Genomic DNA, 21287 nt, shown 5'->3' with positions numbered 1-21287 from the left:
TGCCAGACGTGTCCTGGCAGCTGGGATGCCTGGCACAGCAAAGTACAGCTGGGGCTGTAGCTCCCCTCGTGCCCCAGAGCCTCCTCCAGCAGGGAGGTCCTGCCTCGGTGGAGTCTTTATCACAGCACCTGCACAGGATCAAGGCACAGGGAGGCCCAGGCATGCGCAGGGAGGTGGGTGGAGGGGCCTTGAGATAAGGCAGCAGACACAACACAGTGGTGTGGGGCGGGGGGGGACCCCTTTCCCAGCCCTCTTAAATGGGGTGGCCCCGTTGGGCAGCACTGCCAGGCATGGAGAGAACCACGGTGCTGATCACGGGCTGCTCCTCAGGCATCGGCCTGGGGCTGGCTGCACGCCTGGCAGCCGACGCCGCTCGCCGCTTCAAAGGTAAAGGGGTAAAGGGGTCAGTGCTGCCCCGGGGCTCTGTCAGCCCCAGGTGGGCTCACCAAGGACAGGCAGAGCCTGGGGTGGGTGCTGGCCGTGGGTGCAGCACTGCTGCCCTCAGCCACTCTCTCCCCAGTTTATGCCACCATGCGTGACCTGGCCAAGGGGGAGCGGCTGCTGGAGCGCCTGGGGGGCCGCTGCCCCGACACGCTGGAGCTCCTGCAGCTCGATGTCACTGACCCCCGCTCGCTGGCAGCTGCTGCACAGCACGTGCAGGGACAGCAGCTGGATGTGCTGGGTATGGCTGGTGTCCCCAGTGTCCCTGGGGTGGCTGAGGGGACCTCTGTGGGGTCACAACCCTCCCCAGGGCACCAGGAGGAGATGAATTATGGGAGGTGCAGGCAGTCCTGGGGCTGGGATGTGTTAGCAGGACAGAGGTGCAGTAGATGGATTTGGGGGTGCCAAGGGATCATCAGCAGGGTAAGCCCCCCCATTTCTGCCTTGGTGGTGTGTGGGGCTACAGTCACAGGCTGACTGCAGCATGCCTGGCAGTGTGCAATGCAGGGGTGGGCCTGATGGGACCGCTGGAGACCTGCTCCGAGCAGGCCATGAAAACTCTCTTCGATGTGAACGTCTTTGGGGCTGCCCGCACCATCCAGGCCTTCCTGCCTGCCATGAAGAGCCGCAGGGCCGGGCGGATCGTTGTCTCCAGCAGCATCGGGGGGCTGCAAGGTGGGACCCCCAGCACCCTGCGGCACACGGAGCTCCCTGTGGGGAACCGCTCTGGTGCTCAGGGTGTGGCTCTGCCCCAGGGCTGCCCTTCAATGCTGTGTACTGTGCCAGCAAGTTTGCAGTGGAGGGGCTGTGTGAGAGTCTGGCCATCGTCCTGCGCCCCTTCAACATCCAGTGAGTGCCGGTGATGCCGCGAGGGCTGGATCGTGCCCACCGGGCTGGGGGCAACGCCAGGGCGGGGGTACAGTGGCAGCTCATGCTCTCCCTCCCGCAGCCTGACGCTGGTGGAGTGCGGGCCCGTCCACACCAGCTTCATGGCCAACCTGCAGCGCCCCGACCCTGAGGGCAGCGAGATGCGGGGCCTGGACGCCGAGACACAGCGGCTGTACCGCCGGTACCTGGGGCACTGCCAGAGCATCTTCCGCGACACGGCCCAGGAGGTGGAGGACGTGCTGCCGGTCAGTCACGGCGGGGCGGGGGCGGCCGCGGGGCCGTGCCAGGGAGGGCTCTGACCCGTCTGCGGTGCCAGCTGTTCCTGGAGGCCATCGGCAGCCCCTGCCCTCCCCTTCGCTGCGCCAGCACCCAGCTGCTCGCCCCGCTCCGGCGCCTGCGGCTGAGCAGCCCCGACGGCTCCGCGTACGTCCGCGCCATGCACGACTTCGTGTTCGGCGGGGACCAGCCCTGAGCGGAGCCACGCCAGCACCGGAACCGCTGCCCTGCGAACCCCCAGCCCGGGCCGTTCGCGTGCCCGGTGCCGCCGTGTCCCCAATAAAGCCCTTTGCAGCCGCACGGCTCCGGCCCCGTCCCCGTCTCTCCGCGGAGCCCCGGGCTCGTTCCGCCCCGCGGGGCTGCACCGAGCCGAGCCGGGCCGGTCTCCTCCCCCCGCGGGCGGGGCCGGGCGCGCCTCCCGCCCGCGGCGGGGCTGCCCGGGAGGCGGAGCTGTTCCGCCGCCGTTGCCGTCCCCGTTCCGGTCGGCGGCGCTTCCGGCGGGGCGATGCCGCCCTTCGCCTCGGGGCTGCTGGTGCTGACGGCGCCGCTGCCCGCGCTGCCCCGGCGGGCGGCGGGGCTGGTGGCGGCGGCGGCGGGGCTGGTGGCGGGGCCGCTCTACGTGCATCTGCAGCCGGGGCTGCGGCTGGGCGGCCCCGCCGCCGGCCCCGCCGCTCCTCCCGCGGGCCCCGCGCTGCTGCGGGCTCTGGCCGCGCTCTACACGGCGGCGGCGGCGCGGCGGGGGCTGGACCTGCGCGTCCTGCTCGGGCCCGGCCGCCGCCTGGCGCGGCAGCCCCGCGTCCTGCTGGCGGCCGCCGCCGAGGCGCCGGGGCCGCCGGAGCCGGTGCAGCTCGGGCTGCAGCGCCTGGCCGCGGCCGTGTACGGCTGCCCGCCGAGCCTGCCCGCGCTGCTGCTGGGCGAGGACACCGCGGGCGGCGACCCCGAGGGGGACCCCGAGCAGGCTCCTGAGGCGGCGCTCCCCGAGTTCTTGGACGTGGCTGTTGGCGGCACCTTCGACCGGCTGCACGGTGCCCACCGGCTCCTGCTCAGCGCCTGCTGCCTCCTGGCCCGGCGGCGGCTCCTGGCCGGGGTGGCGGACGGAGAGCTGCTCCGCCGTGAGTCCGGGGCGGCCGTGGCACTGCGGGGCACCGGGGCTGAGCCCGGTGCTCCCCGGGGCAGGGCAGTGGTCTGGGGGCTCGGTAACAAGTGAAGTCCTGGCAGTCACCCACCCGAGGTAGTGCCATCCAGGCAGAGCATCAGTGGGGTCACCATGTCCTGCCCACAACCAGCAAAGCGTACAGGTGCAGCGAGGACAAGGGAAGGGGGAGGCAGCGTTCAAAGTCCCATCTCTTGGTCTCTGTTTTCTCCCATCTCTCTGTCTTGCTTTTCTGTCACTGTTCTGCTTCTCCGCCCTCCTGGCGCCCGGCAGACAAGGTCCTGCCAGAGCTGATCGAGCCATACGAGCTGCGGGCGGCGAAGCTGCGAGAGTTCCTGGAGGATGTGAAGCCCTCACTGTGCTACGACATCGTGCCTCTGGCCGACCCCTTCGGCCCCTCAGTCACAGACCCCGACCTGCAGTGCCTGGTGGTCAGTGAGGAGACCCACCGGGGAGGGGAGGCTGTGAACAAGAAGAGACTTGAAAACGTAATTCTCGTGCTGGAGTTACCTCTGCCTACTCTCTCGCCCTGGCTGATACTGCCTGCGGGCAAATTTGGTCTTGATTCGCCCCTCCCCTCTGCTGCATTCTCATGGCTGGGGCTCCCTTCTCTCATCAGGGGCTCCCCGAGCTGGCTCTGTACGAAATCCAATTGATGAAGGACCCCGAGCACAGTGAGAACGAGGAGGAGAAGATCAGCTCCTCCAGCCTCCGGCAGAGGCTGCTGGGGACACTGCTGCAGCCCCCACGGGTGAGGGAGGGCACGGGAGCAGGGGTGGGAGTTTGGAGAGGCTGCCTGCTGCTCTGCAGGCCAGGATCCTTCTCCAGCAAAGCCCAGTTCTCCATCTGCTGCCACGGCTTTCCTCTTTCCCTCAGCGAGACCCAGCCCTGCCGCTGCGCCCGTACGTGATCGGGCTGACTGGGGGCACTGGGAGTGGGAAAACCTCCATGGCCAAACTCCTGGGGCAGCTGGGCGCCTTCGTCATCGACGCTGACCAGCTGGGCCACGCCGTCTATGCCCCTGGTGGCCCGGCCTACGAGCCAGTGGTGGCAGCCTTTGGGGCAGGTAGGGTCACTGGAGGCTGCAGGGAGGAGGAAGAGGAGGGAGGGGTGTCCCAGTGTCCCAGACAGCCCTGGCCTGTGCCCCCTCCCTCCCCATGGGCTCCCCAAGTGTTGTGCGTCCCATGTCAGAGCTGCTGGTGGGGGATGATAAACCAGGCTGCTGTTTGTTTGCCTGGAAAAAGCTCTTCCCTGTCCTTTTCAGGAATCAGGTGCAGAGCTGCCAGGTTAGGTGTTTCTACGTGCTGTTGAGAGCCCTGTGCCAAAGCCCTTTCCCCAACCCAGGCTTGCCACAGGGATGGGAGTTGTCCCTCCCAAACCTGTTGTGCTTCTGCCTTGCAGAGGTCCTGAACAAAGATGGAACCATTGACAGGAAAGTCCTCGGGGCCAAAGTGTTTGGAAACCAGGTAAAAGCAGGTTTATTGTAAATACTTAATGCTGTGAGTGTGGGTTGTTCTCTTGTTACAGGGTTTTGAGTGTCCAGCCCTTTGAGATGGTGACACCTTCCTGGCTGTATTTTCTGGCATGGGGACAGGGTGGGGCAGATTGCATCTCTGCAGATGAATCAGCAGCTGGGCTGGATACATCGCTCTTGCCCTGCAGCTGCTGCTGCCTCCCTGTTCCCATCCCTGTCCCTGTTCCCATCCCTGTCCCCATTGCCATCCCCATCTCCTCTATACTGTGTTTTTCCTTCACTCAGCTCAGAGCAACAGACAAACACAGCCAGGGGTGTCTGCCCTTGTAGCCAGTGGCACCTGGCCTTTACAGGTGCCCAGCCTGTTGCTCTGCTGCTTCCCCAGCCAAGTTAGAGGCACACCAAGAGGTTCCCTGGATGGACACGTCTTTTGTGGGACCTGCTGCACGGGGAGCTTGCTGTGCTGTGGAGCAAAGAACTTCTCACAGCAGAGACTGAGAGCTCTGCTAATAGCAGGGCCCTAATGGTAGAAAATACCAGGAAGAAGCACCCTGACCCTGGCAGCAGGAATGGGAGCCTCAGCCAGGGTGAAAGCTTTCCTTCCTGGTGCTCAGTGATGGGCTGGACCTATCTCCCCACCTTCAGTGGCTCCTTCCTGGGTGTCCCCTGACTGCTTACACCCCCACTCTCCTGGCTGGCTGCAGAGGGGTTCTGAGGAGCAGGGACTGCATCTCAAATCCTGCTGTGGTCCTTTCTAGGAGCAGCTGAAGAGGCTGACAGACATCGTGTGGCCCAAAATAGCCCAGATGGTGAAGGAGAGGGTCAGGGAGGCTGATGCTCAAGGTAAGGAGGGCAGTGAAGCGTCAGGAAGGTGGCAGTGAGCCCGGGCACTGAGGAATGCCTTTATTCCCTAGGGAAAGCCGTGTGTGTGCTGGATGCTGCCGTGCTGCTGGAGGCCGGCTGGCAGGACATGGTGCACGAGGTGTGGACAGCCATCATCCCAGAGGAGGAGGTGGGCAATGCCTGGGCCCCTCACTTGCTGCTGGAGCTGCTCCTGAGCCTCTGCCAGGCTCCTGAGTGTCCCCTGTGTCCCCGGCAGGCCGTGAGGCGCATTGTGGCCAGGGATGGGCTGACCGAGGAGGCTGCTCGGCGCCGGCTGCAGAGCCAGATGAGCAACAGGCAGCGGGTGGAGCAGTCCCAGGTGGTGCTCTGCAGCCTCTGGGAACCTGAGATCACCCGCCAGCAGGTGAGCCGGGGCTGCTGCAGCTCCAGGAGTGCTCAGGGGGGTGTGACAGCACCTGCAGGGCTCGGTGTGTGCTCAGGGGGGTGTGACAGCACCTGCAGGGCTCAGTGTGTGCCCTGGGGGATGTGACAGCACCTGCAGGGCTCGGTGTGTGCTCAAAGGATGTACAGCACTGCAGACTCGTGTGTGCCGGGGGTGTGACAGCACCTGCAGGGCTCGGTGTGTGCTCAGGGGGTGTGACAGCACCTGCAGAGCTCGGTGTGTGCTCAGGGGGATGTGACAGCACCTGCAGGGCTCGGTGTGTGCTCAAGGGATGTGACAGCACCTGCAGGGCTCGGTGTGTGCTCAGGCCGTGCCTGGGTGTGCTGCTCACCATCGAGGCTGCCACGACGGGTGGATTTGGGGATGAGAATTCAGAATTCAGCCGGGAGGGAAGAGGCAGGACTGTGCTGTGGCGCTCCTGCCGCTCGCCTCCCCGCGGGCTCTGAGGGCCGCCCGGTTCTGGCGCAGGTGCACAAGGCCTGGGACCTGCTGCAGCAGCGCCTGAGCCCCGAGCCCGGCCCGTGACGGCCCCGTGACGCTCCGTGTCCAGCCACCACTGCCCACCGTGAGCCGGAGCAGCGTGGGACCGAGAGCACCGGCCCCGTCCAGCTCCACCGAGGGTCCGGGGCGTCCTGCGGCCCCCGGTGAGGGGAGCCCCGCAGGGCTGAGCCCCGCTGGGTGACAGTAAAGAGGCTGCTCCTGCCGTGCGTGTCCGTGCGCCCGTCCCGTCCCCTCCCCGCTCCTGTTCTGGGCCCGGGCCCGCCCGCTGTGGGACTCCCGGTGCCCCGTGGGTCACTCCCAGTGCCCGGTGCGGGACTCCCGGTGCCCGGTGTCACTCCCGGTGCCCTGTGGGTCACTCCCGGTGCCCCGTGGGTCACTCCCGGTGGGTCACTCCCGGTGCCCCCTGGGTCACTCCCGGTGTGTCACTCCCGGTGTCACTCCCGGTCCCGGTGGGTCACTCCCGGTGTCACTCCCGGTGCCCGGTGGGTCACGGCCATGACGTCACGGGCGCCCCCTGGCGGCGACGCGCGCTCCCCGTTGGTCACATGACCGGGCGGGCGGAAGATGGCGGAGCCGCCGGGCGCCGCCGCCGCCGACGACTCGTGGGGGAAGGTGGGGCCGGGATCGGGTCGGGCCGGGCCGCCGGGTGCCGCGGGGGCGCAGGGCGGCGCGCCGGGACGGGGCTCGTGGCGGCCGGGCAGGGTGAGCGCCGGGCCGGGGGCGCGGGAGGCGGGGAGCGTGCACGAGTGGGTGCCGGGGCGAGGGGCGGTGGTGAAGGCCCGGCGGGGCCGCAGCTCGGGGGTGGCGGGTGCTCCTCGGGCCGACCGAGCTCCTGAGGGCGAAGGGCTCCGGGGCGCGGCCCGCGTCGCCGCCCCAGCCCCGCTGACGTGTCTCCTCCGCCCGCCGGCCCCGCGCAGGTGGATGCGGCCTACGGCGACAATGGCCTGGACTCCGGTAGGTGCCCGGCCCGCGCCAACCCCGTCCGTGGGTGGCAGCGGCTGCCCGGGGACGCCCCTCACGTCCCCGCTCCCGGTCACACCCCGAGCTGGGCACTGACCCCGGGACAATCTTAATTCCAGCGCTCTTCATGGAAAATGCCCGGAAAGGCAGCATAGTGTCCCGGGCCAACAGCATCGGCTCCACCAGTGCCTCTTCTGTCCCCAACACAGGTGGGGTTTGCTCTCCGTGACAACGCGGTTCTGCTCGCTGGGGAATCCGGCACATGCCGGACTTCAGGTCTGCCCTGCACCGAGGGGGTGAGCGTGGCTGGGCAGGATTCCTGTTCTGACGAGGAGGAGGAGGAGGAAGGTGGTGGGAGCAGCATCAGGGATCTGTGGTTTCCAGCAGGGTTTGGAGTCGAGAATCACTCTGGTTTTGACGCCTTCCCAAGGGAGCTGCCGGCATCTGCCTCCTGCCCAGCTCCCTGAGGGGACTGAAGGTGTTGCCAGGCCTCTCTGGAAGGCCTTTCTGCCCAGCCGGCTGTAGTTGAATGGGGTGGGGTTTATGCTGGGCCTGGCTGCAGCTGTATGCTCCCTTGAGCGGTCTTGTGCCCTTTGTGGTGCCTCTGTGTCCCATGCCCAGCCCCACTGTGTCCCCACAGACGATGAGGACAGTGACTGCGCTCAGGAGTCCCCCAAGGAGACCTACAAGGACCAGCGCCGCCGGGCGCACACCCAGGCCGAGCAGAAACGCCGGGATGCCATCAAGGTGAGCGAGGCACGGGCCAGCAGGCAGTGCTGGAGGGCTCTGCTCTCCCAGCACTTCTGTTCTGCTGCTGGATGCCCTCCCTGCTCTGTGTGTCTGTTGGGAGCTGCCCTGGCTCTGTGCTGTGGGAGCTGGGTGTGCTCCTGGCCTCGCAGGATGGATGAGCCCACCACACTCTGTGGCTCTGCTTCCCTGCAGAAAGGCTACAACGACCTGCAGGCCATCGTCCCCACCTGTGAGCAGCAGGATTTCTCCATCAGCTCGCAGAAGCTGAGCAAGGCCATTGTGCTGCAGAAAAGTGAGTCCCAAGGGCAGGAGGGAAGGAGGTGCTGTCAAGCCCCAAAGCTCCGCCCTGGAGGTGTGCAGGGCAAAGTTCAGCACCTTGGAACCTTCTGGTGTGATGAGGCTCTGGGGAGCTTGGGTGCTGCACTCACCTTCCCCAAGGGAACTGGGTCAGTGGGAGCTGATGGTGCCCTGGCTCAGGCACCTCCTGTGGGGATCTCATGTGTGCTCCCAAACCCTCACTCTGTGTTTTCGTGCTCAGCTATTGACTACATCCAGTTCTTGCACAAGGAGAAGAAAAAGCAGGAGGAGGAAGTTTCTACCCTCAGGAAAGATGTGATGGCCTTGAAGATCATGAAAGTGTAAGGGAAGAGCTGTTGGGGCCATGCCCTCCACTTCATGTTGTTCCCTCACATCCTTGCGGGGTCCTGCAGTGGTTTTCTATCTGAGGACAGGCCTGGAACTGGGAACCAGGAGCAGGAGCTGCTGTGGGAATTCAGAGCTGGGAGCAGGAGCTGGGAGCGGCAGCTCGGAGTCACGTGTGGAGACCTCACTGCTGACCTTGGTGTGCTGTTCTTGTTTCAGGAACTATGAGCAGATTGTGAAAGCTCATCAGAACAACCCGAACGAGGGGAAGAACCAGATCTCTGACGAGGTGAAGTTCAATGTTTTCCAAGGCATCATGGACTCCCTGTTCCAGTCCTTCAACGCCTCAGTCTCTGTAACGAGTTTTCAGGAGCTCTCAGCGTGTGTCTTCAGCTGGATTGAGGAGCACTGCAAGCCCCAGGTGAATGCAGAGGGGCTGGTGGCATGGCTGAGGGGACAGAGACAGTGGCACAGGGGTGGCTGTCCCTCCACAGACCAGCTGACCGTGTCCTCTCTCTGCCACAGACGCTGCGGGACATTGTCATCGGGGTCCTGCACAAGGTGAAGAGCCAGCTCTACTGAGCCTCCCGTGCCACTTCTGTGCCCGTGGGGATGGGGCACTTCTGCCAGAGGCCAGGGTGCCAGGCACCACCCTGGGCCCTCTCCCTTGTGGCTGTTTTTAAGGTTCTCTGAATTATTTATTGTATTCCTTCTGAAGCCCAACAGTTGCTGTGCAAACACTGCTGCTCCACTCGGTGCCACCAAATCTTTACAGGGACTGGGCAGGAGGGGAGGGGAAGGTGGCAGGCAGAGTCTCTGGCTCAGGCAGTGCCATGGGTTTGCCTGTGCCACTGACTCTCCTTGCAGAGCCGATCCCAGAGCAGCTCCACTCTGTGCCCTCAGGCCTGTGACAGCCCTGCTGTCCCCAAGGTGGGCAAATGTGACAAATGCATACTAAAAACAATGGGTTTCTGGTGTAGCAGCAGGAATTGCTTTTCCCTGACCCTCTGGGCTGTGCCCTGCCCCTCTGAAGCAGCTGTTTTGAGTCAGCTGTTGCATTTTGGAGGAGCCTGGCAGTGCTGGCAGCAGGATAAGCATCAAGAGCTGGGAGCTGTGGCCCTGGCAGCACATGCTGGGGCCTTGATGAATCCCAAACATGCTGCAGCCCTGGGAAGGATCAGAGGAAGTTCCTGCAAATGCTAGAACACCTCTCCTTTTCAGAAGCTGTGGCTGTACTGCACAGGAAAGTTCTGCAGCTGTAGCACAGCATGGCCATGTGCACTTGCTGCTCCTCCTTAGAATTTTTATACACACACATACATGACCAGCCTCGATTGGATTTTTATTATTGTAAATTTTGAAATGGTCCCAGAGTGCTGCCTGTGCCAGCTGTAGAAGCAGCTGCTATCAGGGACATGTTTGACCCTGTCCCATGCCCAGTTTGGGTCACAGCTCTGCCTGGGTGAGGGCTGGGCACTGTCCAGAGTGAGGGGACCAGGGTGCTGCCAGCAGCAGGGTTTGTTCTCCATAACCATGTTTGTGCTCCTGCTCCAGGGGCACATCCAGGGAATGTTTATTTCAGGCAGTTTTTCCAGCACTGAGGAGAGAGTGCTGCCTCCTGCCTTGGGAAGAAGACGTGGAATTTTACAGACCTCACACGTGAAAGTGATGTATTTTTCTATTGTGAAAAGTAATTAAATAAATTTCACTGAATGTTTTAACGATTTTACTGATGCTGAGTTCCTGGAGCTGTGCTCTAGAGCTGGTGTGTTCCAGAAGCCCATTCCAGCCCCCGTGGCTCAGGTTACCCTCTCCTGGCTCCTGCCCTCCCCACTCCTCAGGACCTAAACCCTTCCCTGACACCCTCTGAGGAGACAAACACCACAGGGATGTGCAGCTGAACCAAAATCCTGGTGTTTAATGGATCATATTCTCATGTGACCACTCAGGCACGCAGCAGGAAGCAGCAAGAACACATCCAGAGCTCTGCAGCCCAGACAGTCCCTCGCTGCCTTTCCTTACCAGAACACCAGGAACACAGCACCAGTGCCCCCTGTGTCCCCCCCTGCCAGGCAGTTCCGTGCACTGGGGGCAGGAAAAAACAACATTCCACTGCAAGGAGAGGGCCAGTGCCAAGTTACTGCTACCCACCACCCTTCCAACTGCAAAACATTTTAAAACAAACCCAAATAAATACACAGGACAAATCCCAGTCGTGCAAAAAGAGAAAAAGAACAACCCAACAGGCGAGTTTCAGAGGCAGCTCTGCAGCAGCTTCTCCCCAGAACAAAGGCTCCCCCAGCACCTCACGTGGTCGCTGGCAGCTCCACGCCGTGGTCCTCATCTGTCTCTATCCCAACCTCCTCCTGCACGGCCCCGAACAGATCAGAACAGGCTCAGGCTCTGCCTCGGGAGCCGCGGGCACAACCCAGCGTCGGTACTTACAAAGAATTGCTTCTTGCTCTTGGGATAGCCCTCCAGGATGGCATCCAGCAGCTCAGTGGCCTGGGGATACAGGGCATGTGAGGGCTGTGGGCAGCAGTCCCGGCGGGGCCCTCCCTGCCCACCCGCGGCACAGCCGGTACCATCCCCTTCCTCCGTACCATCCTCTTCCTCCGGCGCCACTCCCGGCGGTACAGCTGCTGCTCCCGGCACACCTGCAACAGCCCCGGGTCAGAGCTGCCCTGCAGGGCTCTCAGCAGCCTCGGGCAAGCAATGCCTGTAAGGGAAATGCTGGATCCTGGATCCAGACTGGTCCCAGGTTCAGACACGGCAGCTGTTCACCTTATCTTTTTCCTCCGGAGTCACATGGTTGGTAGCAGATTTAATCCTCTCCAGTTTCTCCGTGTAACTGGCACAGTCCTTCCTCAGCACCTCGATCTCCCTGGCAATCTCAGGGGTTGTCATGGAGCTGTTCAAGTCCTTCAGCTCTGGGAAGGTGGCACCGATCACCGCCCGGGCTGGCACCAGGGCACGGCTGGGGATGCCGCGGCGGCTCGGGGCTGCCGGGCCAGGCACACTCACCCGCCTCCATGTGCCGGCAGCTCTGCTGCAGCGCTTGCAGCTGGCCGGAGCGCTCGGCAATCTCCGCGTCCAGCCCGCGGAGCTCCGCATCGCTGGCGGCCGGGAGCTGCTCCTGCGGGGAGCGGCGGGTCAGGGCTGCGGGGCACCGGGGCCGGTGGGCGGCGGCGGCGGCCGGGGCTCACCTGGTCGGCGAAGTAGATCTTCTGCTTCCCGTAGACCTTCTCGCGAACGCGGCCCTGCTGCGCCAGCTGCTCCAGCGCCTTCACCACGGCCTGCGGGACGCGGCGTCAGCCGGGCCCGGGCCCGCCCCGCCCCAGCCCGGCCCGGCCCCGCTCACCGCCTTGCCCAGCCCGTGTTCCCGCTGCAGGTTCCCGAAGGCATCCTGGGCGCTGTACGGCCGGTTCTGCTCCCGCAGGTAGCGCAGCAGGACGGCGGCGGCGCCTCCTGCGGGACCAGCCCCGGTCACCGCGGCCTCCCGGGGCCGCCCGGTGCTCCCCCGCCAGTCCCGCACTCACCGCCGGCCGCGGCCTCCCGCCCTTTGCTCATCGCGCGCCTCCAGCCCCGCTCCGTTCCCGGTTGGCGCCGCTCACGCACTTCCGGCGCGCCGCCCGCTCCCCGCCAATCGCGGCGAGGGCGGGGCAGGCCGTGATGGGCGGGGGAACGTGCCCCGCCCGGTACCGGCCCGCCCCCGGGGAACGGGGCCCGCGCACAGCCCGCGGGGGGCTCAGCACTCACCGGCCGGAACCGGCGCTCCCGCTCCCTCGGCCCCCCCACCTCCGCACCGGACTCAGCCCGTACCCGTTACCGACCCGGCCCGAACAACCCGTTACCGAGCTCCCCTTCCCGGCTGGGGCCGCCCCCCCGCCCTCGCCCTCAGTCCCGGCACGGCCGACGCAGTGGGAAAAGCAGAATCAGACAGACAGCAGCCGGTAACGGGGTCCCTGACGAGGTACGTTCTTGGCTGCACAAACGTGATCAGAACCGGGTCTGTATGGCTTAGGAAAAGTAACGGGGGCACTCGGTGGGCAGAGGGGGGCTGGCTCTCCTGGAGTCTGCTGGTGTGTTCACAGGCACGACCTCTTCAGTCACTGCTGGTCTGTCTGGGCTGCTGTCCCTGTGCAGTTCCCACTGCTGGGCTCTGCCTGCACAAGGCTGGAGGCAGCAAGGGCCCAGGGACACACCACGGCCCTGTCAGCCCTGCTCCACCTCCTCCCTCCTCCAGGAAAACGTGCAGCCTCGGCCCTGCCCACGGGAACGCACTGGAGCAGCACAGGGGTTTCTAGCAAAGTGTTAGTTGGCTGTTAACAAAGGCTGTTAGTTCAGAAAAGCAACACAAGAGCAGGGGCTACACGTGGATGTTCTTGTAGGTGGTCTGATGGTCACAGCAGGTGTCTTATTGCCATTGAGCTCTTACAAAACAGCATCACGAGGAGCTGGAGCCGAGGGAGCAGCCAGTGCAAGGAAAACATTGTGGCTGCTCAACATCCACAGTGGAGCAAGGGGCTTGGTTCCACCTGGAGTTGGATATTGCTGGGAGAGAAGACTTGGATTTGTGCACATATGAGGATTGGGGAACAGCTGAGACAGAACAGCATTGAGGCCCAGACACCACATCTGAGGGGCTCTGTCCTGTTCCCCTGGTTACACATCAGTGCCAGAACTCAGTGCACAATTGTTCCTGGCGATGCTGTCAGTCCCACTGGACTTGAGAGCTGCAAACACCAGATTTATTGTCTTAGAGGAAGTTTGGAGCAGGCAGCATCATGTCAGACAGTGCAGGGTGATTGTGGAGCTATCCCATCAACGCCTCTTCCCTACAGATTGCCAGTGTCCTTTATTTTAAGATCCAAGCAAGGCTATGGAGTCACAAGTCACAGTGGTGCACCCAGCAAGGAGTGGCTGTCACATCACCCAGACTCCCAGGAGACGATTGAGAGAACTGTGCAAAGCTTTTCCTTCTAGGATTCACTCCATGATGCGCAATAGAAAACCAGAGGGAAGTGACAGGATGGGTTACTGGCCCCGGGAGCCAGTGGGATCCAGCTGGTTCAGCTCGGACTGATCCAGCAGTTCAAAGTCATCCCCTTCAGCATCAGTGTCCAAGTCCAAACTGGCCGCTCTGAGGTGAGTCTTTGCCCCTCTCTGGGGATTGGTGCTGCGTGAGGGGCCTGCCTGAGAGCTTCCTGACAGTGCCAGCTGGATCATGCCCCTGGTGACAAAGCCAGCGATGTTGTTGGTGAGATTCTGCACTGATGGCAGCGTGCCAAACTCCTCCTGCTCGGATGGCAGCTGCAGGTCCTCTGTCCCTTGGGGGCGGTACGCCAGGCTCGGGATCCCAATGCTGGTGTCATCCTCATCATCTATGCCCATTGCTTCTGGGTTTATGGAAGGGAAGTCAGGCAGATCCCTGGCAAAAGATTCTTCTGGGTCACTGTGACCATCCAGGTCTGGAAGAGGAGAAAGTGCTTTAATCGCCAGTACTCACCAGCACCCCCAGGCCCAGGCAGGAGCTGGGCCAGCACCTCCCCTGGACACACTGTTGGGAGCTCACAGACCACATTCTCTTCAACATCTCCCTCCCCTCATCCCAAGTGTTCAGATCCCAGCTCACTCACAAGGAACACTGGTGCTGAAGCAGCCACCTGTGAGAGGGGAGCACCAGCACCCACAGCCAGACTGGCAGAGCCAGATCTGCCTGTGCAGAGCTGCTGCCCTCGCTCAAGCACCACAGGAATGGAGGAGGAAGTTCAGTTCTGAACAAAACAGGCAGTTGTAGCTCATTTTCCAGCAGCAAGGTTGACATCAAACAGCCAGACTTCAATGATGGGAGGTAACACATCCTCCCTCTAGCCTATCACACTGGCACCTGCTTGGCATTCCACACCTTCCAGAAGCTGTTCCCTCTCACCTTCTGATCCCTCTGTCAGGGGTGTCTGGCCCCTGGAAAGGTTAAACATCCCATTTTCAGTATAGGAAACCTCAGCATCTGAATGCTCAGAGTCGGAGATGGTCAGTTCCTTGGCGACCACAGAGTCATCCAGCTTTGAAATAGAAGATAAAATTGAAAACATCAGCACTAGAAAGGTTATCCCCATGCCTCGAGATGAAACAGATGATGGAGTGGCCTCCAGCTAAACCTGGACCCTGTGGGAGACTGGTACCTGAGACTCATTCACATTTACTGCACTGTCTAGGAGACTGCAGCTGGCACAAGCAGCTCTGGACATTCTTTAGTGGAATAGAGTGGGAAAAACCTATCTGAAAGGACAATGTCCTCATCTGCTCTCCTGTCACTCTCAGCTGTGCTGCCAGATGTGCTGCTCACATCTCAGCCAGATGCTGCATGTCCCCCCAGTGAGGTTTGTTCTTTCCAGCTCAGCTCTTCCCTCTCCCAGAGGCTCCATTACCTTGGGGCAGAATGCAGCCAGCTCCTCTTCACTGTCACTGCCATCATCCGTGGCTTCCTCACCCAGGGCCCGGCCATGCACTGTTAGAAACCACACACAAAGCTGTTACTGCTGCTGGGCAAGGCTCTGAGCAGGACCAGAAAATCCCAAACTGCACTTAACAGAGCAGAGCTCTGTTCCACAGCAGAGCCATGATCATTTGCAGTTGTTTTGCTGAAATGAACATGTTCAGAACTCCCTCACACAGAGCCTTTCCTCCTTTTTCCAGAATAGAGAACACACAGTTCTGACAGCCAAGAACTGGAGCAGCTCTGGGAAGGTGGTGTGAAAAGCCCACAGCAGCTGCTTCCTAGGAGATGGCTGCAGAGGAGGAACTGCCTCTCTCTCCTCCCAAGGCAGTTCCAAGCATTTGCAATGCCAGACATGCAGCCCCTACTGCCCACCAAGGCCAGAGCCTCTGTTCACAGCCCGTTCCAGGGATCAAAGATCCAGGTGTGAAACCTCGGGGGCAGAAAGGGCACAGGACTCTATTGGAATATTGCCAATATAGCCAGACAGGACGTGCCTGAGCTTGTCTGGCCCTTGGTGCTGAACCAAATAGCGGCACTGTGGTGTTTCACACCCCAGAGACACTTTTGGCTGGCTGGTGTGTGGTGTTTCACCCCACAGACACTTTTGGCTGGCTGGGTGTGGGTGTTACAAAAAACCCTTTTGCTGGCTGGTGTGTGGTGTTTCACCCCACAGACACTTTTGGCTGGCTGGGTGTGTGGTGTTTCACCCCACAGACACTTTTGGCTGGCTGGGTGTGTGGTGTTTCACCCCACAGACACTTTGCGCTGGGTGTGTGTGTTTATGCTGGCTGGCTGGGTGTGTGGTGCTACAGAACTTTTGGCTGGCTGGTTGTGTGGTGTTTACAAAACCTTGGCTGGCTGGTGGTGGTGTTTCACCCACGGAACACTTTGGTGGCTGGGTGTGTGGTGTTTCACCCCACAGACACTTTTGGCTGGCTGGGTGCTGCAGCTGACGTTTGGAGGAAAGTCCAGGCCTGCAGGAGCGCTCTGGTGGTGGTGGGATGGAGCTTCCCCAAAAAACGGGGGCTGCTCCGGGGGTTACCTCAGGTGGGGAGAAGCTTTAAGGCGATGGTGAAGGAAAGGAGTCGGTTCTGATGGAGGGTTTGGATCCAGAGCTTTATTCTGGCCCACAGGCCTCTGGATGCAGCACCAGCTCCAGCAGAACTCCCTGAGCCCGTGGTTGCTGCTCCTTTGAACCCCGGGGAGAGGGGCAGGGAAGGGGTAGGGAGCCACCAAGCAGGTACAGGAGAGGAGGTCTTAAGGGACAAAGGACACCTGGATGGCCCAATGCCCCCCAGGGGTAGAGGGCATCCTTTGAATCTGCCAATCACTCGATGCCCTTCCGGAATTCCAGGATTGACAGACAGCGCTGGGAGGGGAAAGGAGAGGTGACTGACACACCTGGCAGGGAATTATCAGGGGAGGGACCCGAGGCTCTGAGGTAAACCCCGAAATCACAACACAACAGGACTCACGCTGCCTCTGGCGCTGCCTCGCTGTCACGTATCCCCGCACGCTGAAGTCCAGGCGCTGCAGCACGGGCTCCAGCCTGTGGCACACGCGCTGCCCCAGCCTGTGGTACACAGCCAGGGGCCACAGCAGCACCAGGAGCACTGCAGGAAGCAGGAATGTGGGTTAGAAGGTTGCTCAGGATGCTGCTTGGCAAACATCCTGCTTGTTTCCTGATGCGGCACAACACACAGAGCTCTGAGCACTGAGGGCAGGGCTGTGGGAGGCTGTTGGAGCAGGTGCCATCACTATAGCAGTGTGTTTCTTGCTGATGGAGTGAAAAAACTACTTTTTGTCCTTTTAAAAAGGAAAGAAGCCTAGAAGTTTCTCTCCTCAATTAGGTGAAAAAGCTACCGGGGACTTCACCTCAAACATAAGGATAGCTAATTGGACAGAAGCCAAAAAGTCCTGCCTGGCAATTTAGTAGAAAAAGAAGTGAACAAAGAAACTAATCGGTTTTGTAAGGTGTTTTATGAGGAGCAGGACTTCTGGCACTTGGCTCAGTTTTTCTCTGCTTGTTATTTTGCCTTTTATTAAATCTTTTTGTTTCCAACACTGCAACAGAAGCTATCCTGCTGATTTTTATGCCTCCAAGGGTAGCTGAGCTATCTTGGGTGTGTAATAAGCTCCAAGAGCTTATTAGATCTGCCTCGAGGAAGCTACTATATCACACCACCTCTGCCAATTTAACAAAATTGAGAGGTCAACCTGTTAGTGCTCAGATCTGTAGTTACTAAGCACTCAAACATCTTCTCTCCAGACCAGACTTTGAGTCCTGGTCAAGAACCACCACATTCCTGGCAGAATGTATTGTTTTAAATTTTAAAGCCATTCACAAAAGCTTTCCTTTTGAGCCCCATTCCTCATTCAGCACTACTCATCTCCTTTCACATGTAAGTCTGTGCTGGCACAGCGATTTACTTACACAGCAGGTATGAGAGCAAGAGCCCAGGGATGTACCGGCCCAGGACAGCCAGGAAAGTGAACACTCCACACACTAGAAGGCAAAACTGAAGACATGAGAGACAGTGAGTTTCCAGGGTTAAGCAGTAGGTGCACTCATTCTTGACCATCTCAGCCTCTGCAAATTCTGGGTCAGGTCATTCCAAAGAGGGTGAAGCCTTCACAGTGTCCAAGCCCCTGCTCCAGCGTGGGCACAGGGGTATCTGCCCTCAGAGCCACAGGCAGCTGAGGAGCTTCCCAAAGCAGGGACACCAACAGCAAGGAAGAGGTTAAACTAGAGAGCTCTTCAAGGTGAAGAGGATAAGGACAGTATCATTGTGCTACAGGTTTCTCTTTCCATAAACTCAAAAAAAGAAGAAGGAAAAAGCTTGACACATTCTCAAACTGTTAAAACCCGGTGAGGAGACAAATTTGACAGACACTTGAAAAGCCAGAAACCTACAGAAGGAGCAGCCACGCTCTCACTTCAGTGCTGCAATCCACACAGTGACATTCACTTTCTCCTCCCTCCTCCACAACTTGATTATTCTGCCTGAGTTTTCCATTCCTCCCCACCACATAATAGGCACGGTGTTGCGGGAGCCCTCCCATGACAACCTCCCATCAGAAATGTGTTCAGCCAGTGCTGGATGCCAGCACAGGAGGATCCTCGTGGTCAGCAGAGGCTCCACACCAAACAGGTTATTTCTGAACTCTACATTCTTACCTTGCCAGGACTTTGCCTCTTGAAAACGAAGAGATTACTTAAGAAGTTGGTCCCAGTCACCCATCCTTCAGCCAAATGATGACAGAGCTCTGGCAGCCCGAGCAGCCGAGGGTGGACGTATCCCCAGCTGCAGTGAAGGCAGAATTTGGGAAGATATTGCTGCATCAGTGGCAGGGCTGAAGACCCTCGTTACAAATGTCTTAAAGCTTCCTCCTGTTCCCACCCAGCACAGAGCTCTGGAGATGAGGGCCACTTGCCCTTGTAGCAGTGCCCTGCCCAAAGCAGTTCATCTACAGCCCCTCTAGCAGCATCCCAGTGCTCCCACAGCAGCTGACGAGCAGGAATTTCAGTCAAAGCCCTGTCAAATTTCAGTTTCCATGCTGCTGGAGGGAGTGCACAGTGCAGAGGCAAATCAAGTGAATCCATTTACTTTTTCTGTGTTTATCTGGTCAACTGCAGCCTCCAAGTGTTCAGCATGAGGTCTAGAAGCAGCCTTGCACCTCACTTCATGTACTCAGTTACTCTGGAGGCCTTGAACTGGTCAGTTTTGTTAGTGTTGCCTAACTGCTAGTCAGGAGTACCTGAAGGTTAGAAAGAGCAATTCCTTTTGTGCTTGAGCCTCTTAAAAAAAAAAAAATAAAGACAATTGTCCTTTGGCAGCAGGTCAGGTGATTTAATCAGGAACTGACATCCAGCACAGCCTGGCAGTGGGGCAGGAAGGTGTGCCCAGAGAGGCAGGTGTGAGCAGTGAGGCAACACCTCAGCATTTCTCAACCTATAATTAATGCTGCAGTCAGATCATAACTATGCAGAAACAACTGCTGGAACAAGCCTGTTAAATATTCCCTATCAAGTCTCAGAAGACTTCATTAATTCCCACAGAAATGCTGTTTTCCTGCTACTGGAGACCCATACAAGAGGAATTGCTCTTAAGGCAGCATTTCTAACTTCAGGGGGCAGGGAATCAAGCAAGCATATCTGGAGGCTGGTATGAAGGCAAAGTATAATAAAATGGCTGGGGCAAGTCAAAAACTTCTCATGACCACCTGGCTGCACCTGGGTCTCCATCTGCCCTCTGCTGAGCAGCTCCCAGCTCCCTCCTCCCCCTCCTCCTCCTCCTCACCCAAAGGAGCCAACATCCCAAGCATGTGCAGGTAACAACACAGTATCACAGCAAAGTATCACAGCAGAGCAGTCAATTAGTTTCCTACCTCTCATTGTCTAATTCATCAGGTCTTGCCACTAAAATATTAAGAACAGACACTACATTAGTTGCAAGGAATTTGCCGTGGGAATGCTTAGCTCTTGGGATTTAAGTAAAGCTTTAATAAGCTGGGGAACACCTGGAAAAGACATTAAGGGTAATTACAGGATGGAGAAGCATCACTCCATAACAAACCCTGAGTGTGTACGTGTGACAGCACAGGACTGCAGGAGTCTCCCTGCTGCTCCCTGGTGTTTGTTGCACTCTAGAAGCTGCCCACCTCCCTCTCCCCCACTCCCTGCACACACCAGCTGGGGAGCAGGAACAGCCTGCAGACTGGAGGCATCAGGGATTTAAATCCTTTAATACCTTCCCACCCAGGCTGGGACTTGAAAGGGATGTACCAGCCACCCTGAGAGATCAAATCAGAGGGATGAGGGAGCTGGACAGACACTGTCTTCTAACAAGGAGCCTGAGCCAAGCTTTGAAACAGAGGAAAGCTTTAATGTCTTCCCAGGAAGTACAGAGAACATGGATTGAAGCAGAAAGCTGGGAGCTGGACTTGCTGGTTAGTCAGGGAACCAGCCCTGGGAACATGCAGACCCTCACACTGCTCCCAACTCCCTGTCCATGCAAAGCCAAGGCACCCTGAGCTGCTTGGATTGGGGGTGTCCATCAGTGTATTAATGTCACAAAGGAGGAGAACAACTGCTTTGGTTACTGAGAGCTGAAAACTAACTTCATTACAGCTGTTCAGATGCCTCTTCTCCCAAAGACATCTCTGATCAACAGCAAGGCTGGGACTTGTCTGCATCCTAAACTGATTATGGATTCTGAGGGGGAATCCAGACGAGTTCCATATGCTTCTGTTTCTCACTCTGGTTCTGAATGCTCACAAAGTGAATCACTGTCTCAAACCTGCACTAGGTCACGTACATCCTGTGGTTCAGGATTACAAGACAAATACCAGTGTCACCAGCACAAAAAGAACTTGTGTTTACACAGGTTAGAATATCCCAGCTCCAGAAAGAGCATGCCTGCAGTAGTCTCACTGGCTGCTAGACCCTTAAAGTAAAAAGTTGAGGTTTTAACAGTGTAACTGCAGGCAGTGCATAGCCTGTACTTGTGGGGCTGGAAACTGGGCTTGATTTGCTGCTATGAGCTCAAAATGCAACTTACCACCAATTTCTGGCCAGATTTTGTGCTTCCACTGGTCTAGACACACTACTACTATGAGGGTTACAGCAATCAGAAACAGCAGACGAAGGGAAGTCAGAGCAAAGAACCTATGGGGAAAAAACCAATGAGTCGGTACCAACCAGATCTTTATGAGACAAAAAGGGGTAACACAAACCGACCTCAAACCACTCACTCAGGGGGAAAACTCAGCACCTGCTACTCAGTCACACACAGCGTGCCCTGGGGGCAGCTGCCGGGTGACTCCGGTTTGCTCGTGCCACTTGTCCCGGGACAGCCCTGTCCCGGGCAGGCTGCCCTCCCTCCCCTGCCACAGAGCAGGCTGAGTTTTCCCGGCTGGTTTGATGCTCTCAGGTACAAGGAGAGCACGGGGACGGGGCTGCAGCAGACCCAGCGCTCCTGGTCCCTCCTGTCGGGAACAGGGCACGGAGCAAACCCGCGGCCCCTTACGGACCGCTCCTCCCCGGGGGCAGCTCCCCCAATCCCCTGACTCCCGATGACAGGGCTCGGGGGAGCCGCTGTGCCACCCGATCCCGATCCCGATCCTGGTCCCGGTCCCAGCCCCGCCGCTCACCAGAACAGGCCGTGCACCGCCACCCAGCACAGCGCGCTGCGGCCCGGCCGCTCCCACACCAGCGCGGCCTGCACGGCGCCCAGCAGTGGCTCGTAGGGCCCGAGGCGGCAGCGCAGCGCCGCGCTCAGCGCCTGCACCCGCCGCTGCCGCTCGCCGGGCCCGGGCCCTACCGCCGTTGCCGCCGCCGCCATCGCTCCCTCACGGCGTCAACATCCGCCCGCCCGCCGCGCGCGCGCCCGCCGCAACCATGGCGGCCCCCAGC

The 21287-nt window shown here is 59.8% G+C and overlaps 5 protein-coding genes across 7 annotated transcripts; 3 read left to right on the top strand and 2 right to left on the bottom strand.

Annotated features, from left to right (window-relative positions):
* The first annotated feature begins 257 nt into the window (after positions 1-257).
* On the top strand, positions 258-1801 carry HSD17B1 (hydroxysteroid 17-beta dehydrogenase 1). Its single transcript, XM_030966280.1, has 6 exons — positions 258-387; positions 521-682; positions 937-1116; positions 1197-1290; positions 1391-1574; positions 1646-1801. The coding sequence occupies exons 1-6, from the start codon at positions 258-260 to the stop codon at positions 1799-1801; spliced, it is 906 nt and encodes a 301-aa protein (XP_030822140.1).
* Positions 1802-2110: 309 nt separating this feature from the next.
* Positions 2111-6241, top strand: COASY (Coenzyme A synthase). The gene is made up of 10 exons (XM_030966026.1): positions 2111-2137; positions 2237-2717; positions 3032-3246; positions 3378-3509; positions 3635-3824; positions 4160-4224; positions 4991-5075; positions 5147-5244; positions 5332-5478; positions 5986-6241. The coding sequence occupies exons 1-10, from the start codon at positions 2111-2113 to the stop codon at positions 6040-6042; spliced, it is 1497 nt and encodes a 498-aa protein (XP_030821886.1). The 3' UTR covers positions 6043-6241.
* On the top strand, positions 6065-10274 carry MLX (MAX dimerization protein MLX). Of its 3 annotated transcripts, none has more exons than XM_030966288.1 (8): positions 6065-6161; positions 6936-6972; positions 7098-7187; positions 7619-7725; positions 7921-8020; positions 8267-8366; positions 8590-8791; positions 8896-10112. In XM_030966288.1, exons 3-8 carry the CDS (start codon positions 7106-7108, stop codon positions 8950-8952), a joined length of 648 nt encoding a protein of 215 aa, XP_030822148.1. In that variant the 5' UTR covers positions 6065-6161; positions 6936-6972; positions 7098-7105; the 3' UTR covers positions 8953-10112. The 3 variants fall into 3 exon arrangements, with proteins under 3 accessions (XP_030822148.1, XP_030822149.1, XP_030822147.1); XM_030966287.1 differs by lacking the exon at positions 6065-6161 and adding an exon at positions 6525-6630; XM_030966289.1 differs by lacking the exons at positions 6065-6161; positions 6936-6972; positions 7098-7187 and adding exons at positions 6519-6630; positions 7188-7326 and having other exon boundaries at positions 8896-10274.
* Positions 10263-11994, bottom strand: PSMC3IP (PSMC3 interacting protein). The gene is made up of 8 exons (XM_030966299.1): positions 11910-11994; positions 11732-11838; positions 11577-11666; positions 11395-11506; positions 11155-11300; positions 10974-11027; positions 10816-10875; positions 10263-10736 (listed from the first exon to the last, which is right to left on the bottom strand). Exons 1-8 carry the CDS (start codon positions 11938-11940, stop codon positions 10677-10679), a joined length of 660 nt encoding a protein of 219 aa, XP_030822159.1. The 5' UTR covers positions 11941-11994; the 3' UTR covers positions 10263-10676.
* Positions 11995-12324: 330 nt separating this feature from the next.
* Positions 12325-21227, bottom strand: RETREG3 (reticulophagy regulator family member 3). Its single transcript, XM_030966222.1, has 9 exons — positions 21026-21227; positions 20434-20540; positions 19262-19292; positions 18051-18177; positions 17307-17391; positions 16348-16485; positions 14802-14881; positions 14303-14435; positions 12325-13841 (listed from the first exon to the last, which is right to left on the bottom strand). The coding sequence occupies exons 1-9, from the start codon at positions 21214-21216 to the stop codon at positions 13408-13410; spliced, it is 1326 nt and encodes a 441-aa protein (XP_030822082.1). The 5' UTR covers positions 21217-21227; the 3' UTR covers positions 12325-13407.
* Between the last annotated feature and the right edge of the window lie 60 nt (positions 21228-21287).

This window comes from Camarhynchus parvulus, chromosome 27, assembly GCF_901933205.1.
Source record: "Camarhynchus parvulus chromosome 27, STF_HiC, whole genome shotgun sequence".
Classification (NCBI taxonomy): domain Eukaryota; kingdom Metazoa; phylum Chordata; class Aves; order Passeriformes; family Thraupidae; genus Camarhynchus; species Camarhynchus parvulus.
The sequence above is the reverse complement of the archived record's forward strand: the minus strand, read 5'-3'. Positions and strand labels throughout refer to the sequence as shown.

Bases quoted from the DNA above. Each gene is read 5' to 3' on its own strand.
- HSD17B1 (XM_030966280.1), top strand. From the start codon at position 258: ATGGGGTGGCCCCGTTGGGCAGCACTGCCAGGCATGGAGAGAACCACG. The intron at 683-936 runs GTATGGCTGGTG...CATGCCTGGCAG, and splicing joins ACAGCAGCTGGATGTGCTGG to TGTGCAATGCAGGGGTGGGC. The intron at 1,117-1,196 runs GTGGGACCCCCA...GCTCTGCCCCAG, and splicing joins CAGCATCGGGGGGCTGCAAG to GGCTGCCCTTCAATGCTGTG.
- COASY (XM_030966026.1), top strand. From the start codon at position 2,111: ATGCCGCCCTTCGCCTCGGGGCTGCTG. The intron at 5,076-5,146 runs GTAAGGAGGGCA...TTTATTCCCTAG, and splicing joins CAGGGAGGCTGATGCTCAAG to GGAAAGCCGTGTGTGTGCTG. The intron at 5,479-5,985 runs GTGAGCCGGGGC...GTTCTGGCGCAG, and splicing joins CTGAGATCACCCGCCAGCAG to GTGCACAAGGCCTGGGACCT.
- MLX (XM_030966289.1), top strand. From the start codon at position 6,583: ATGGCGGAGCCGCCGGGCGCCGCCGCCGCCGACGACTCGTGGGGGAAG. The intron at 7,726-7,920 runs GTGAGCGAGGCA...GCTTCCCTGCAG, and splicing joins AACGCCGGGATGCCATCAAG to AAAGGCTACAACGACCTGCA. The intron at 8,021-8,266 runs GTGAGTCCCAAG...TTTCGTGCTCAG, and splicing joins GGCCATTGTGCTGCAGAAAA to CTATTGACTACATCCAGTTC.
- PSMC3IP (XM_030966299.1), bottom strand. From the start codon at position 11,940: ATGAGCAAAGGGCGGGAGGCCGCGGCCGGCG. The intron at 11,839-11,909 runs GTGAGTGCGGGA...CTGGTCCCGCAG, and splicing joins GCGGGAGGCCGCGGCCGGCG to GAGGCGCCGCCGCCGTCCTG. The intron at 11,301-11,394 runs GTGAGTGTGCCT...CCACCTTCCCAG, and splicing joins CTGCCGGCACATGGAGGCGG to AGCTGAAGGACTTGAACAGC.
- RETREG3 (XM_030966222.1), bottom strand. From the start codon at position 21,216: ATGGCGGCGGCGGCAACGGCGGTAGGGCCCGGGCCCGGCGAGCGGCAG. The intron at 20,541-21,025 runs GTGAGCGGCGGG...TTTTCCCCATAG, and splicing joins GCGGTGCACGGCCTGTTCTG to GTTCTTTGCTCTGACTTCCC. The intron at 16,486-17,306 runs GTAAGTAAATCG...TGCTTCCTGCAG, and splicing joins CTTGCTCTCATACCTGCTGT to TGCTCCTGGTGCTGCTGTGG.